This window comes from Sylvia atricapilla, chromosome 2 (genome assembly GCF_009819655.1).
Source record: "Sylvia atricapilla isolate bSylAtr1 chromosome 2, bSylAtr1.pri, whole genome shotgun sequence".
Lineage (NCBI taxonomy): Eukaryota > Metazoa > Chordata > Aves > Passeriformes > Sylviidae > Sylvia > Sylvia atricapilla.
Window position 1 is genome coordinate 25,843,806 of NC_089141.1, and position 12,898 is coordinate 25,856,703.

The following is a 12,898-nucleotide window of genomic DNA, read 5'->3' on the forward strand; positions in this document are numbered from 1 at the left end:
TGTTGTCCTCCTGTTCTTCACTTTGCTGTAATCACTGCTGAGCTTTCCCTGTACTTCCATATCAAACTCTATCATATTTTATTGCAACATATCTTGAACACCAGCACCCTCTTAATGCTCAGAGGCTGAGAACTCATCTCCTTGATTTAGGAATAAAGTTTTCCCCTCATTTTCTCCTGAAAAAGCATGATTGGTTGTTTATAAATTTGGTCTTCTGTAGTCATAATGTCCTACCACACAACTTTCAGTGATGAATAGAGCCATAAGGGATGGCACATGTAAGATCATTCACTGACAATCTCTTTAGGAATATCTGACTTTCTGTGGGAACAGTAGAGCCTCACTGAGTACTTACACTGTGTACCAACGAGTGGAGCAGGGCTGCAGGCTTTGGAGGCTTGCTCTCACCAGGGTCTTTTGAGGGTTTTGAGCCAAAATAGCTGCATAATTCAAAGGTGGTAGAGATGGAAACAGCACTCCAGCCACATGAGAAGGGACACTGTCTAGGGAGAGGCATGGGAGCTGGTTTTTTCTTTCACTCTCTTCTTCCAAGGGATTACCTTGCTGATGGCACCAGACTCATTGTGGTAGTGAAGAAAAATTTGGTGAATAGATTAAAAGTCACCTGCCACTAATTGCATTTGTTTCAAAAGGTTTTGATAACAGACTTGAGAGGAATCTGTCCCATCTCTTTTAATGTCATTAAAGAAAAAAGCTCTGTCTTAGGGCAGGAGGACAGATGGGCATAATGCTGTAAAATGGAGTTCTTGTTCCTGCTCTGTGCCTGTCACTCCTTTCATCTTCTCAAAGCACTTCAGAACAGGAGAAAATATCCTATGGAACCAAGAGATTTATTTGGTGCTCTGAGCACAGAAATTACTTCAGCAGTCTCGGGGCTGCTTCAAACCAAACAGAGAATTGTTTCCTGAAAAATACTTTTCACAAAAGTGCTTCAAGGGGTCTTACATTCACAAGATGTGGACAACCTGGTCTAAGGAAAGGTGTCCCCTTCCTTTCTGAGGACAACACAAAAGGAACAGTTCTCGACCAGTGGGAATCGTCGGAAGGTTGTACAAAGGGGCACATTTCAGGGCGTGTGACAAAGATAAACAAAGAGACATCTTTAGAACTGGTGATGGGTTCCTTTCCCAAGATGCCTCATTATTCATGTTCAATGAAGTTAGAATAGACTGGAGCACAGCATTATGGAATATTAAGAAATAGTTCTAGCTCAGTCTGAAACACACTAGGAGAGAGATAATTTATTGGGACATTTGGTGAAAATGGCTGCGTTTATCAGAGCTGTCAGAAGAACTCCCGGGTCAATCTTGTCCTCACACGCACAGACTTTCAGAGTGGCCATGGCAGAACTTGGTCAAAGTGAACAGAGGACAAACTTGGGCATTGCAGCTTTGGAGCAGGCAAGCTACAGTGTGCAGGAGAGACACAACACAACGTTTCTATGAAGAGAAAATACCTTGGCAAATGACAAAGGGTTCTTTTAAGATTCTGGAACAAGAAGAATGTTCCCATACTGAATTTCTATCTCTCATTTGCTGGAAATTGAGAACAAGCTCAGGAATCCAGTCCTGTCCTTTTCCAAGGTTGCTGCAAGCCTTCTAATTCTCATTCACACACACTCCCGCTATTATACAGGTGACTGTGCAAAGAGAGCACTTTAAAAGAGAGACGGACATGTATCTGGGCACATGTAATATCTGCTCTGCACACATCTGTTATCTCTCCTTCTAGCCATCCAGGAGACTGCTTAGGACAAAGTGATGTCTTGAGGGTGATATCTATGTAAGTCCACATCTCTACAATTACACTGTCTCTCTTATAATTTTCAAGAGAAGCAGCTAGTGAGAATGAAGGGGAGAGTTTTAGACAAAAAGAGCGGAAACATTCCAGGGAAATAGTGCCTAAGACCATCAATGAAGAACGATTATACTGTGTTAATCTTTCAAAGAAAAGAGTAAAAAGGAACATTAGAAACCCTAAGAGAACAAGACAAAAAAAGACTAAGAAAAGCAAAGCAAGAATGAAAGCAAAGACAGGACATATAGACAGGGTAAAGAGAATACAATTGAGGGATAGGGAAGAGAGTCTAATCTGAACTGGAGGAGAATCAAAGGGAACCAGAGTGTGTTTCTGTAAAACAGTGTGTGTTGGGTACACTTTTCTGTGTACCATGAACTATAAACCGAAGGGAATAATAAATATGGAGAGTCTTTCTGGAGATCTTTCATCCACTTTGCATCTCCATATTACCTCAAACCACAGTGGAACCACTGTTTATTCAGTGGAAGTTCCCACAGGACTAAATGAAAAATGGAATCATACATTTTTGTATAAATGTTTCCTGCATAGATGTAGGCATAAGGCAGACTAAGGTGGAGGAATGATAGTGTGCATTTGGAGGTGGAAGATCTGGGATATTTGAAAACAATAGAAAGTAATTTCTGATTTTCCTTGTAGAATGACATGGTTTTGAAGATTTTTGTCCTGTGCTTTTACAGACTATTTTTCATATCAAGAAAGACTCAAACAAAGCCATTAAAGAGCAATATGAAAAACATGTTTACTGCAGGTTCTTGATTTGGTAGGTAACCAGGTGTTGACACTTTGTGAGACAAGACTGTGCCACTGATTTGTAAAGGGAGGGAGATAAATGTAGCCTGTTACCTGTCCCCATCAGTTCCCATCCCTTCAGACAGTCTGCAGAATAAAGGCTTGCTCTTACTCCTAGATGAAGCCTTTCCACAGGCAGAGTCACAAGCTCTGGGAGGACGCTCTCAAGCAACAGCAAGGTACAAGGACAAACACCAGCCCGTAGGGAGCAAATTATTCTCATTGCAAACCAAAAATTGCAAACTGTGAGCTTGAAGTTTGTTTGTCATCCCTGGGGTAGAAGAGAGAAAGACTAGAAGGAAAGCAGCATGAACACTGCCATGACACCACCAAGTGAAAAATTACTGCAGTTAAAGCCAAGCAATAAAAGAAAAAATGTGTTCCCTTTTTGAGCATAGGAAAAAAATCTTGAGAATATAAATTGAGGGATAATGGATATACACTGAGAGCTCATTGGACTATCACACAGAAACAGCAGTGGCAAAGGAAGGATGTGGTCTGTGGCTCTGTCATGGTTTAGCCCCAGCCAGGATCAAGCCCCACACAGCTGCTTGCTCCCTCCCCACCAGCAGGACCGGGGAGAGAGTTGGAAAAGCACAAGTGAGAAACTCGTGGCTTGACATGAAGACAGCTGAAGAGGTAAAGCAAAACCTGTGCACCCAGGCAAAGCAAAACAAGGAATTCATTCACCACTTCCCGTGAGTGGGCAGGTGTTCAGCCATTCCCAGGATGGCAGGGCCCCATCACACATAACAGTGAGTAGGGAAGGCAAACACCATCCCTCCAAATCTCTCTCTCTTCCTTCTTCTTCCCCTTCTCATGCCTTTCACCTACGCGCACGATGCCATAGGATGTGGACTATCCCTTGGATCAGTTGGCATCGGCTGCCCCTGCTGGCCCTCCTCCCAAATTCCCATGCACACCACCAGCCTCCTTGCCAGCATGGTGGTGGGAGAAGCAAAAAGCCCTTGAATGCTGCGTGAGCACTGCGTAGCAATAACAAAACCTTTTCTATGCTGTCAAGAGTATTTGCAGAACAAGCCCAAAGCACAACCCCACAGTAGCCTCAGTGAAGGAAATTAACTCTACCACAGCCCAAACCAGCACAGGTACTCAGGACAATCCTTCCTGGTTGACAAAAACCAGGGAGTGGAGTCATGGGTGGGATTGTTTTTGTACCGGATTGTATCATTGTGGCAACTGGGGGCAGGGGGCACGATGATAGATTCCCCAGGAAGCCTTTACAAAAACCCACAGGGGCATGAGCCTTGTGGCACAGCATGTTGAGGCTACTGCAGAGAATTGTGCAGCAGAGCAGGCATGCTCTGCCTTGGTTTCTCTTAACAGACATTGTGTGCTGGGAGTTCCTTTCATCATCTGACAACTGGGGCTGCCCTCTCTGGGAAGCAAGCTAGGAAATTTTTAGCTTTTGAAATTAATTCTCAGCAAACCAAACTGACTGCAGATGCACCTAAAGCCTATCAGCTGTGCAAAGCTGGAATTATTATTTTGTCCTGATGCGCCAGTGCTTGCAACAGATGACAACATGGTTCTTTCTTAGTGTAACACAAGGGTTAGAAAAAGAATTCTGACATGTGGCAGGTATCTCTCAGAGACACTACTTAAAATGTGTTGGGGTTTTCTCTCTTAAATAATCCTCCCATATCTGTCAACTGCCTCATGCCTGTGAGAACAAAGGTTGCCTCTAATCCTTCTCCCCAGTGTCTCACTGCACTTCTTCCTAATGGATATGTAGGGTTTGTCTAGGACCAGTCAGCAGATTCTTCTGGGCTCTCCCTGCGTGGATGGTTTTAACCAATCAGAAAATTCAATGGGATCCTGAAAGACTTTTCAAGACAGTTGGCCTGCCATGGAAAAGGAAACAAAAGGATTTGTTTCAGTTCTCTGCCAATGGTGAACCACCTCAAACAGACAAGTGGTGTTTGGCATTCCCAAAGCGGGAGTGATTTCCAAAGCCTGTGTTTACAGTAAGCCAGCTGCGGTGCATCCCTTCTCTTAGCTTATGATACATCACTTTGTCACTGTGATTAATGCTAATATGCTCTTCGGCAGTGGCACAAAACTTACAGTAATAGGTAAGAAATTTTTTATTTCCTCTTTTAATTCACTTCAAATGCCATGTTTTTTTCTTTAGAGGACATCACCATTAACCTCCCATTCATTATTAAACTGGTGCTCTCCTGGTCTGCTAGTAATCCAGTCTGCTCCGGAGAATAGTCTAAGTTTAGTACTTTGAGTAGGGACACACCTTTCCTTTTGGAGAAGTAAATGAATGTGTTTTCAATAAATAAAAACTGTCCATTGAAAGAAGTAGGATAAGGAATGGGATAAATAATGTGTGCATGACATAAAAAAAGTTTTCAGAATGAAAGAAGACATGTAAAAAATCTCAAAAGTGTGGCTACTCTCTGCTTCTGCTGCTTCTGCTGGACCTAGAGATGATTAAGGACAAGTCAGTGAAAAGCTGTCTATCTGTCTGGAAAGAACTGACTTGCAGTTACACTTTGAAGCAGCTTAGAAAACAAAATCAAGATGACACAAGCTCAAGATACTCTGGATCTTTCCAGGGTAAATTAAAGAACGAGTTATCTCAGATAACTGGGAAAAACAAGTGTGCTAGCATTTTTGGATGATAAAAAAGAAGGCAAAAATCATTGCTCAACTTTATAATGAGCAATACTAAAATCTCTCTGCATCTGTTTAAGTGCTTGTTGTTATAGAAAGCAGCCCTCTACAGCACAGCCAGTTTCTTTCCTCTGCACAGGCTCACCAGGATTGTGATACAAAGATTACTAAGGACAATGGTCTTACAATTCAAAATAGGTGCTAAACAGCCACTGAAAACCACAGAAAAATAATACACCATTCATTTCAAAGGAAGGAGATCTCAGGGAATGTCTGCATATGGGAAATATTTTCTAATACTCTAATATGACACTTAGATAAATAGATAAATATCCTCTGAAGAAATGGTGTAGGCTCCAAAAATTTATTGTGCCTGACACGAAAGGACTCTGGACAGGGGATTTCTGATGTTGATCTCAGGTGTTTAGACACACATTTGGTAGTGTTCCCTTACAGACATATTTTTTAGGAGGCCTCAGGTAAATGTACTTTGTGTTTCTTCTTTTGCTGGTACCACATGAAGGAAGGGTTAGTCCAGAGGCTTGCCTCAGAGGTCTGGGAGTAGAGGAGAGGTTTTTTTGCAGCTGCAACATGGTGTGAATAATGATAGACTGTTCTTTGGCAGTGGAACAAAAGTTACGGTCATAGGTAAGTAAGAAGTCAGATCTCTGTGATCTATGTGATACTTGTTTAGGGGACAAGAACCTTCTTAATGAAAAGCTTAATAATGATAATTTTTCATGCAGCCATGGGAACAGGATGAATGCTTTGTTAGTTGCTTATTAAAATGAGATGTGTCATTATGCAAGTGTGGGATTTATAGGCACAGATATTGATGTCCTTTAGTCCGCAGTCTTTGTCTTTCCTTTCTGTGAACTTCCTGAAGGGAGAAGGGAATAAATAATTTTATTTTCATCCATTCTCCAAGAAAATATTATAGAGATTGGGAATGGAAAATGCTTCTCTGCTCTGCAGGTTTTTGCAGTTCATCTGTGTAATGATCCAAGGCAGCATTTTGAAGGTAGGGTCTGGATTCTTCTGTGTGCTGAATCATGGAGGAAAAGAGTAATGTTGCTGTTACTTTGCTTGCCTCTCCATAGATGCTTGGCAGGCTGTTAAGAGCTGCTCTGGAATGTTGGCTTCTCCTAACAATCTTTCTCACAACTTCTACTGCTCAACAAAGACTCTGTTATTTCTCTCTCCACTTACTTTTTTCCTCTGTTCTTTTTCTTTTTCCCCATTTTCTTTCCCCCCATTTTCTTTCTCTGTTTTCTCCCATCCCAGCAAAGGATTTAACATCACCTATATCAGGGCATGTTGGAATCACAGGACAAAGTAACTTTTTTTCATTTGCTACTCCCCTATCTGATAGCAAACTGTAGAAATACTCACTGGTGCCTGCTCCTTTAAACAGTACCATTTTAAGGAACTATGTCGCTGCCAGGAAGAGCATAGTGACACTGGGGGTTACAGCCTGACTTTGTACAGCTGTGCAAACCAGCAGCTACACTTTGGAGTCGGTACTGTGCTCAGAGTTATAGGTAAGGAGCTGTTGTTAATCCAAGTACTCAGTGTGAAGGACACTGGAAAATTTCGCTTCCATTAATGATATATAGCATATACGCAGATGATTTTAAAATGAGAGTAGGAGTGAAAGATAACAAGAAATTATAAAACTGACCTTTCAACGATGGGACTGGAGGAACTGTTGTACTTTTTCTCTCAGGTGGGTGAAGTCTGTGTGACAAGGAATACATGAGTTTATGCATGGAAGTCGTTCAGCTTTGTGTCAGTGTCTACCATGAAAAGTGTAAAAAACGAGAACACAATGGGCTTTTCCTAGCTCCTGCTTTCACCAATCCCTTTATTTCATTTCGAGCAGGCTGATTTCCTGGTTTTCTTTGCCTTTCCAGAAGTTTCAGTAGTTTTATCAATCAATCTTTCTGTCTTTCTCCCTTTTTCACCTACCTGCTTCTTTTTTGCTGTTTCTCTCTTTCTTTAGTCTATTCAATCTTGCCTTTTCTGCTGTCTTGCCATCTGTCTCCACCTCTTAATTTATTAGGTGTTTAGGCGATAAGCCGGAGAATTTTTCAAAAATAATCTTAGAATAGGAAAAAAAAATCATAAAGCTAAGTGCTATAAGGGAGAAGTAGAAGCCATCAACCTCTTTACACACACACTGAAAAGAAAGCAGAGCAGTGCTAAATCCTCTAGGGAGTTATCTCTATTTAATATCCTGGTCATCTAAAGTCTGTACAAGCTCATACAGAAGCAGCTCAGGGATCTTTGCAGTGGAAGGCTTGGTGGTCACAATTAGGGGACCTTGCTTAGGAATCTTGCTTAGGGGACAAGAGCTCTGCAAGAGATTAATTGCTGCTAATTCTGCTACCTCTCTTCCTCTGCAAAGGAGAGAATCATAAGAAAGAACATCTACAATCCATAGTGCCTTCACACATACAAAAAACCCCAACCCGGAGTAATTATTTTCTCTTTGGCTCCCTAGTTTTCATTGCATTTCTTTTTCCAGCAGCACTCTACAGACCTCATGGTTTTCTCATGCTCGATGAGTTAAAAAGACTCTCCGATATAGTATATGGAAAAACTCCCTGGCTTTTAGGGTCACTGCTTGACTTCTGAGTAACTTCTCATGGCTGCCTTGTACATCCTTTTCACTGAAGTCTGTTCTCATTAGTATTACAAGCAGGTAATTAACACATTAAAACAGGGAAGTTTTTTTGATTTCCAAGTGTATAGAATCTTGCATCATTTTGGGAAGGTGTGTAGCCTAGGATCAGAGCTTCTCATGCCTACAATAACCTAAAAATTAAACGACATAAAAATATGTTTAATGTTTTTAAAAATGCATTGGTTAAGACCCGAGGCAAAAACCTGTCCCTGGCAGATTCTTCTTACCTACCTCGAGTGTTTTTCACTTCAGACAGTGAGAAGGATCAGCTCCTTCCTTCCCGGTCACCTCTCAGATGGGGGCCAAGTAGGGTATCCCATGATAGTATAATTCTGAACACTGCAATGACCACCATGTCTCAACTCCATCTCCAGCACGGGAACTCAGTTTGCTGAAGAGGTTTGTGCCTTCTAAGAGACTCTCCTACCTACTAATACAATATAACAAACACAGACCTTTCCGCAACACTGGGGGCATTTCTGCCCATCTGATTGCTCAGCTTCTTTGCAGCTCTCTATTCTTCTGACAGAGGCAATACAAGAAATTCACGTGCTCGTGCCTTTCAGTGGCCAGAGCTTTCTGTTCCTGTGTAACGAGTGAAAACAACTCCCTCCATTTTCCTGGTGTCTCCTGTCCAATAGACATCGATTGTCCAATAGACAGCTGTTGAAGGCCAGGTATTTCAGGAGTAACATGGCACACAGTCTGGACCATTTTCAGAGGGTTCTGATTGAAGAGCGTGATGGGGGCTCTGGACCATGTTGCTTTGTGTTTCAGGGAAGAATGAGGAAATCATACCTCCAGCTGTGGCCATCTTTTCCCCATCAAAGCAGGAGATCCAGCAGAAGAGCAAGGCCACACTGGTGTGCCTGGCCTCTGGTTTCTACCCTGACCACCTGACTCTGGTCTGGAAGGTGAATGGGGTGAAAAGGACCCAAGGGGTGGGGACAGACGAGTCCTCCACAAAGAATGGCAGCACTTACTCACTGACCAGCCGACTGAGGATGCCAGCCTGGGAGTGGTTCAACCCTTCCAATCGCTTCGAGTGTGTTGCCAATTTTTTCCAAAATGGAACGCAATCAGCGCAGAAATCTATCAGTGGTGATGTTGGTGAGTTAAAAATGTCTCTCACCGTGTTGTACAGGACAGAAACCCCAAATCAAAAGAGCATGTGTTATGTTATGGACCTCGACTATGTCTAGCTTCCCTTCACGGTGCTCTTCTGGCACAAACAGAGACGTAAATAAGTAGGGGTTAGCATATGTCTCTTCCCATTCCTGGGCTTCTGTACCTGTATTACCAGTCGGCATCTAGAGTTTCTTCAGGCTTTCTACTGACAAATCTCTGTAGTAAATTGCACAGTACTATAAAAACCCTAGAGCAGTAAAATGAATGAGGCAATGTTTTGTAAACTGAAACTTCTAAAATCTTTATTCTGTTGGCTTTGAAGAGAAACATGACTCTCGGTTCATTTTTGTCTTTCAGGTTGTGCACTCACACCAGGTACGTGTGGCTTCTCCCATAAAGAGAATTTTGCCTCTTCTCTCAGGCAATTATCAGTGTGTATCTTAATTCCAGCTTTACTAAGTATAACATGTGGGTGATATCTGCTGCATGAGCAGCTTCTACTTTCTGATCTAAGTGATTTGTTTTTAATAATAAAAAAAAAAAAAAAAAAAAAAAAAAGAAAAAAAAAAAAAAGAATTTTTGGGAGGGTTGTTTGTGCATACTGTGTGTACATCATCTTTGGGCATTAGCTTTCCCCTTTGATTCCATTTTAAAAATAGAAGAAATCATGATACCTTCCTGTAGCCTGTAATTTACTCTTTATCATCTGCTCCAGTCCTTGAAACTGACCTCCATTGGGAATAATCTTGGTCAGCCACGAAAGAAATGAACCATACTTATCGAAGGGATTTTGACATCAAGGCTCAGAACATGATATTCTGAATATTTCTAAGTGTCAGACTTTTCATGGCAGGTCACATTGCCCTCCACACTGCTGCCATGTATGGAGGATATCCATATTATAAAGTACATTTCTTTTCTCTTTGTCTACATAGTTGGACACTCATGTTTTTCAACAACTTCTTTGACGCTTCAGGAATCTTAAGGCTGCACCAAGACAGGGCTGGTATCTCCATACTGTGGCAACCCCTTGAGAGTGAAAAATCTACAAGAAGAAAACTTCTAGAAGCCATGTAATTCTGGCCTTCGTAAAACCTTCCTGATAGATCAGCAGCACTCAAAAGGCCTCTGACAAAAACGAGACAAAATACAATTTCAGATCTTGTGATTCAGCCTGTTTTGAGTTTCTAGCAGGGCCCTTGGATGAACAGCCCCGATTGTCAGGAGATGTGGCAACTCAGTACTTTCCTAGCATAAAGCCAATCTCTGTCTTTCCTAGACTTGCTTTGTCTTTCAGTTCTCCGAGTCTCTGTTCTGTCCCATCCCTGGTTCCCTGGTGCCAACAGAGCCACTCATTTGGCTCTCGTTCCCTTAGGTCACTTAGCTAAAGATTTCCAGGGTTCTCATTTGCTGAGAGCTCCATTAGAAGCAGCACCTCGTGATGATGGTGGTGGTGATAACTGAATACACCAATGCTGTCTGACTTGCAGAGTCGTACTTGCGGTATGGAAATTCTCTGAAGCTCACTTACCTCATCCTCTGTGGCAAAGCCTTGGTCTACGCAGTTTTGGTGAGTGGCCTGGTGTGGACGGCCAAGGTAAGTCAGAGTGCCCCTGGAAGGCTGGGCTTACCCACTAGTCAAGGATCAGTGGATGCAGGCTAAGCCTGTGCTCAGAGGTGTGGGGGTTCTGCAGGTGCTCTGCCAGGCTTTGTGCAGTCTGCCTTGAAAAATCACAGGTGATGGGTTCTCTATTACTGGATTTTTTTCCCCAGAACTCAAATCAAATCAATGCTGTCTAGCAGAGAAATTCCTTCTCACAATCCTCTTTAAACCCATAAAACCAATGAGAATTAAGGACAAGTTACCCAGAAAGTAAATAAGGGAAATATCAGATATATCATGCACTTGTCTAACCATTGTAAAGGCGCTTACACCTGTAGTGAAAATAATATGCAGGAGGTTCTTTGAGATGATGCACAGGATAAATCTGATCAAACATTTACAAAGATTTACATGGAACTGAGGGATCAATCAGGAGAGATGGGATAAATTGAACTAACTGCCGGAAAATACTTTTTTATTAGTGCATATTTCCTGTGGCTTAGAGACACACAGAGGGAGAGCAGCAGAAGCCCCAGCACTTGTCCCTTTTAAAGCACAACTGGGAGATGTATTTGCAAAGTGAGCTAGTTGAGTTGAGGGCAAGGAGAAAGACAATCTCAGTTATAGTTTTTGATGCTTTTGCAAGGATATACTGGAGGGGGTAGATTTGTCCTTTTCTGGATCACAATCATAGAATCACAGAATGGTTTAGGTTAGAACGAACATTTAAAGATTATCTAGTTCCATCCCCACACTGAAATGGGCAGGGCCATCTTTCACTAGACCAGGTTGCTCCAAGCCCCATGTAACCCAGCCTTAAACACTTCCAGGGGTGGGACATCCACAGCTTCTCTGGGACACCTGGGAAACCGTCTCACCACCCTCACCAGAAGAAAGTTCTTCCTTTAATCTGAAGCTACCCTGTATCAGTTTAGAACCAGGCCTCTTTGGCCTGTCACTGCAGGCCTTGGGAAAACAAGTGTGTTTTGCTTAAAAGTCCCCAGGGCCATGTATTGGAAGGCCTCAGGCCGGCCTCTCCAGAGGCTTCTCTTCTCCAGTGTGAAGATGGGCTCTTCTCTAGGCCTGTCTTCATACCCTGAAGCCTTGGGACTGGTTTTGTGGGGCTGCTCTGCTCTCCCACATCCATGAGTTTCCTGTGCTGGGCCCCCAGAGCAGGACACACAGCTGCAGGTGGGATTGGTGGGGTTCACATGGGCCAGCTCCCAAAGTCTGTCCAGGGCCCTCTGGATGGCATCCCTTCCCTCAAACACATCCATGGCCACATGGCTTGGTGTCGTCTGGGAACTTGCTGAGGGGGCACTTGTTCCCACTACCAAGGACACACTGTTGATGGCTGAAAAAATGCTTTTGGTCCCAGTGCAGAGCCTTGAGGGAAACACTTTGTTACTGGTTACCACTTGAACATTCAACCATTGATGGTAACTCTTTGGGCAAGGTCACCCAGCCAAGTCCTGTCTTTGCTTCTGCTCTTTGGTGTTTGTTGCAATTACCATTATTATTTTATTGTTCTCATTATTTTATTCCATTTTGTTTTCAAGCAGACTGGTGTCAAGTTATCCAGAGAATAAATGAAGAGCCCTTGTCATCCCAGCAGCAGGAACACAGCAAGTTGTCTACCTTTCCATAGCAAAGTATCCATGCTTCTAAGAACTTCAGAATATAATTTGTTGCAATTATCTGTTGTCCTCCTGTTCTTCACTTTGCTGTAATCACTGCTGAGCTTTCCCTGTACTTCCATATCAAACTCTATCATATTTTATTGCAACATATCTTGAACACCAGCACCCTCTTAATGCTCAGAGGCTGAGAACTCATCTCCTTGATTTAGGAATAAAGTTTTCCCTCATTTTCTCCTGAAAAAGCATGATTGGTTGTTTATAAATTTGGTCTTCTGTAGTCATAATGTCCTACCACACAACTTTCAGTGATGAATAGAGCCATAAGGGATGGCACATGTAAGATCATTCACTGACAATCTCTTTAGGAATATCTGACTTTCTGTGGGAACCGTAGAGCCTCACTGAGTACTTACACTGTGTACCAACGAGTGGAGCAGGGCTGCAGGCTTTGGAGGCTTGCCCTCACCAGGGTCTTTTGAGGGTTTTGAGCCAAAATAGCTGCATAATTCAAAGGTGGTAGAGATGGAAACAGCACTCCAGCCACATGAGAAGGGACACTGTCTA

General features: G+C 42.7%; 1 gene segment (V, D, J or C); it reads left to right on the forward strand.

Annotated features, from left to right (window-relative positions):
• The first annotated feature begins 4,639 nt into the window (after positions 1-4,639).
• Positions 4,640-12,375, forward strand: LOC136375517 (T cell receptor beta chain MC.7.G5-like). The segment is given in 5 exon segments: positions 4,640-4,727; positions 8,741-9,073; positions 9,449-9,466; positions 10,582-10,688; positions 12,257-12,375. Coding segments are annotated over 5 exon segments (558 nt in total).
• Positions 12,376-12,898: the final 523 nt, after the last annotated feature.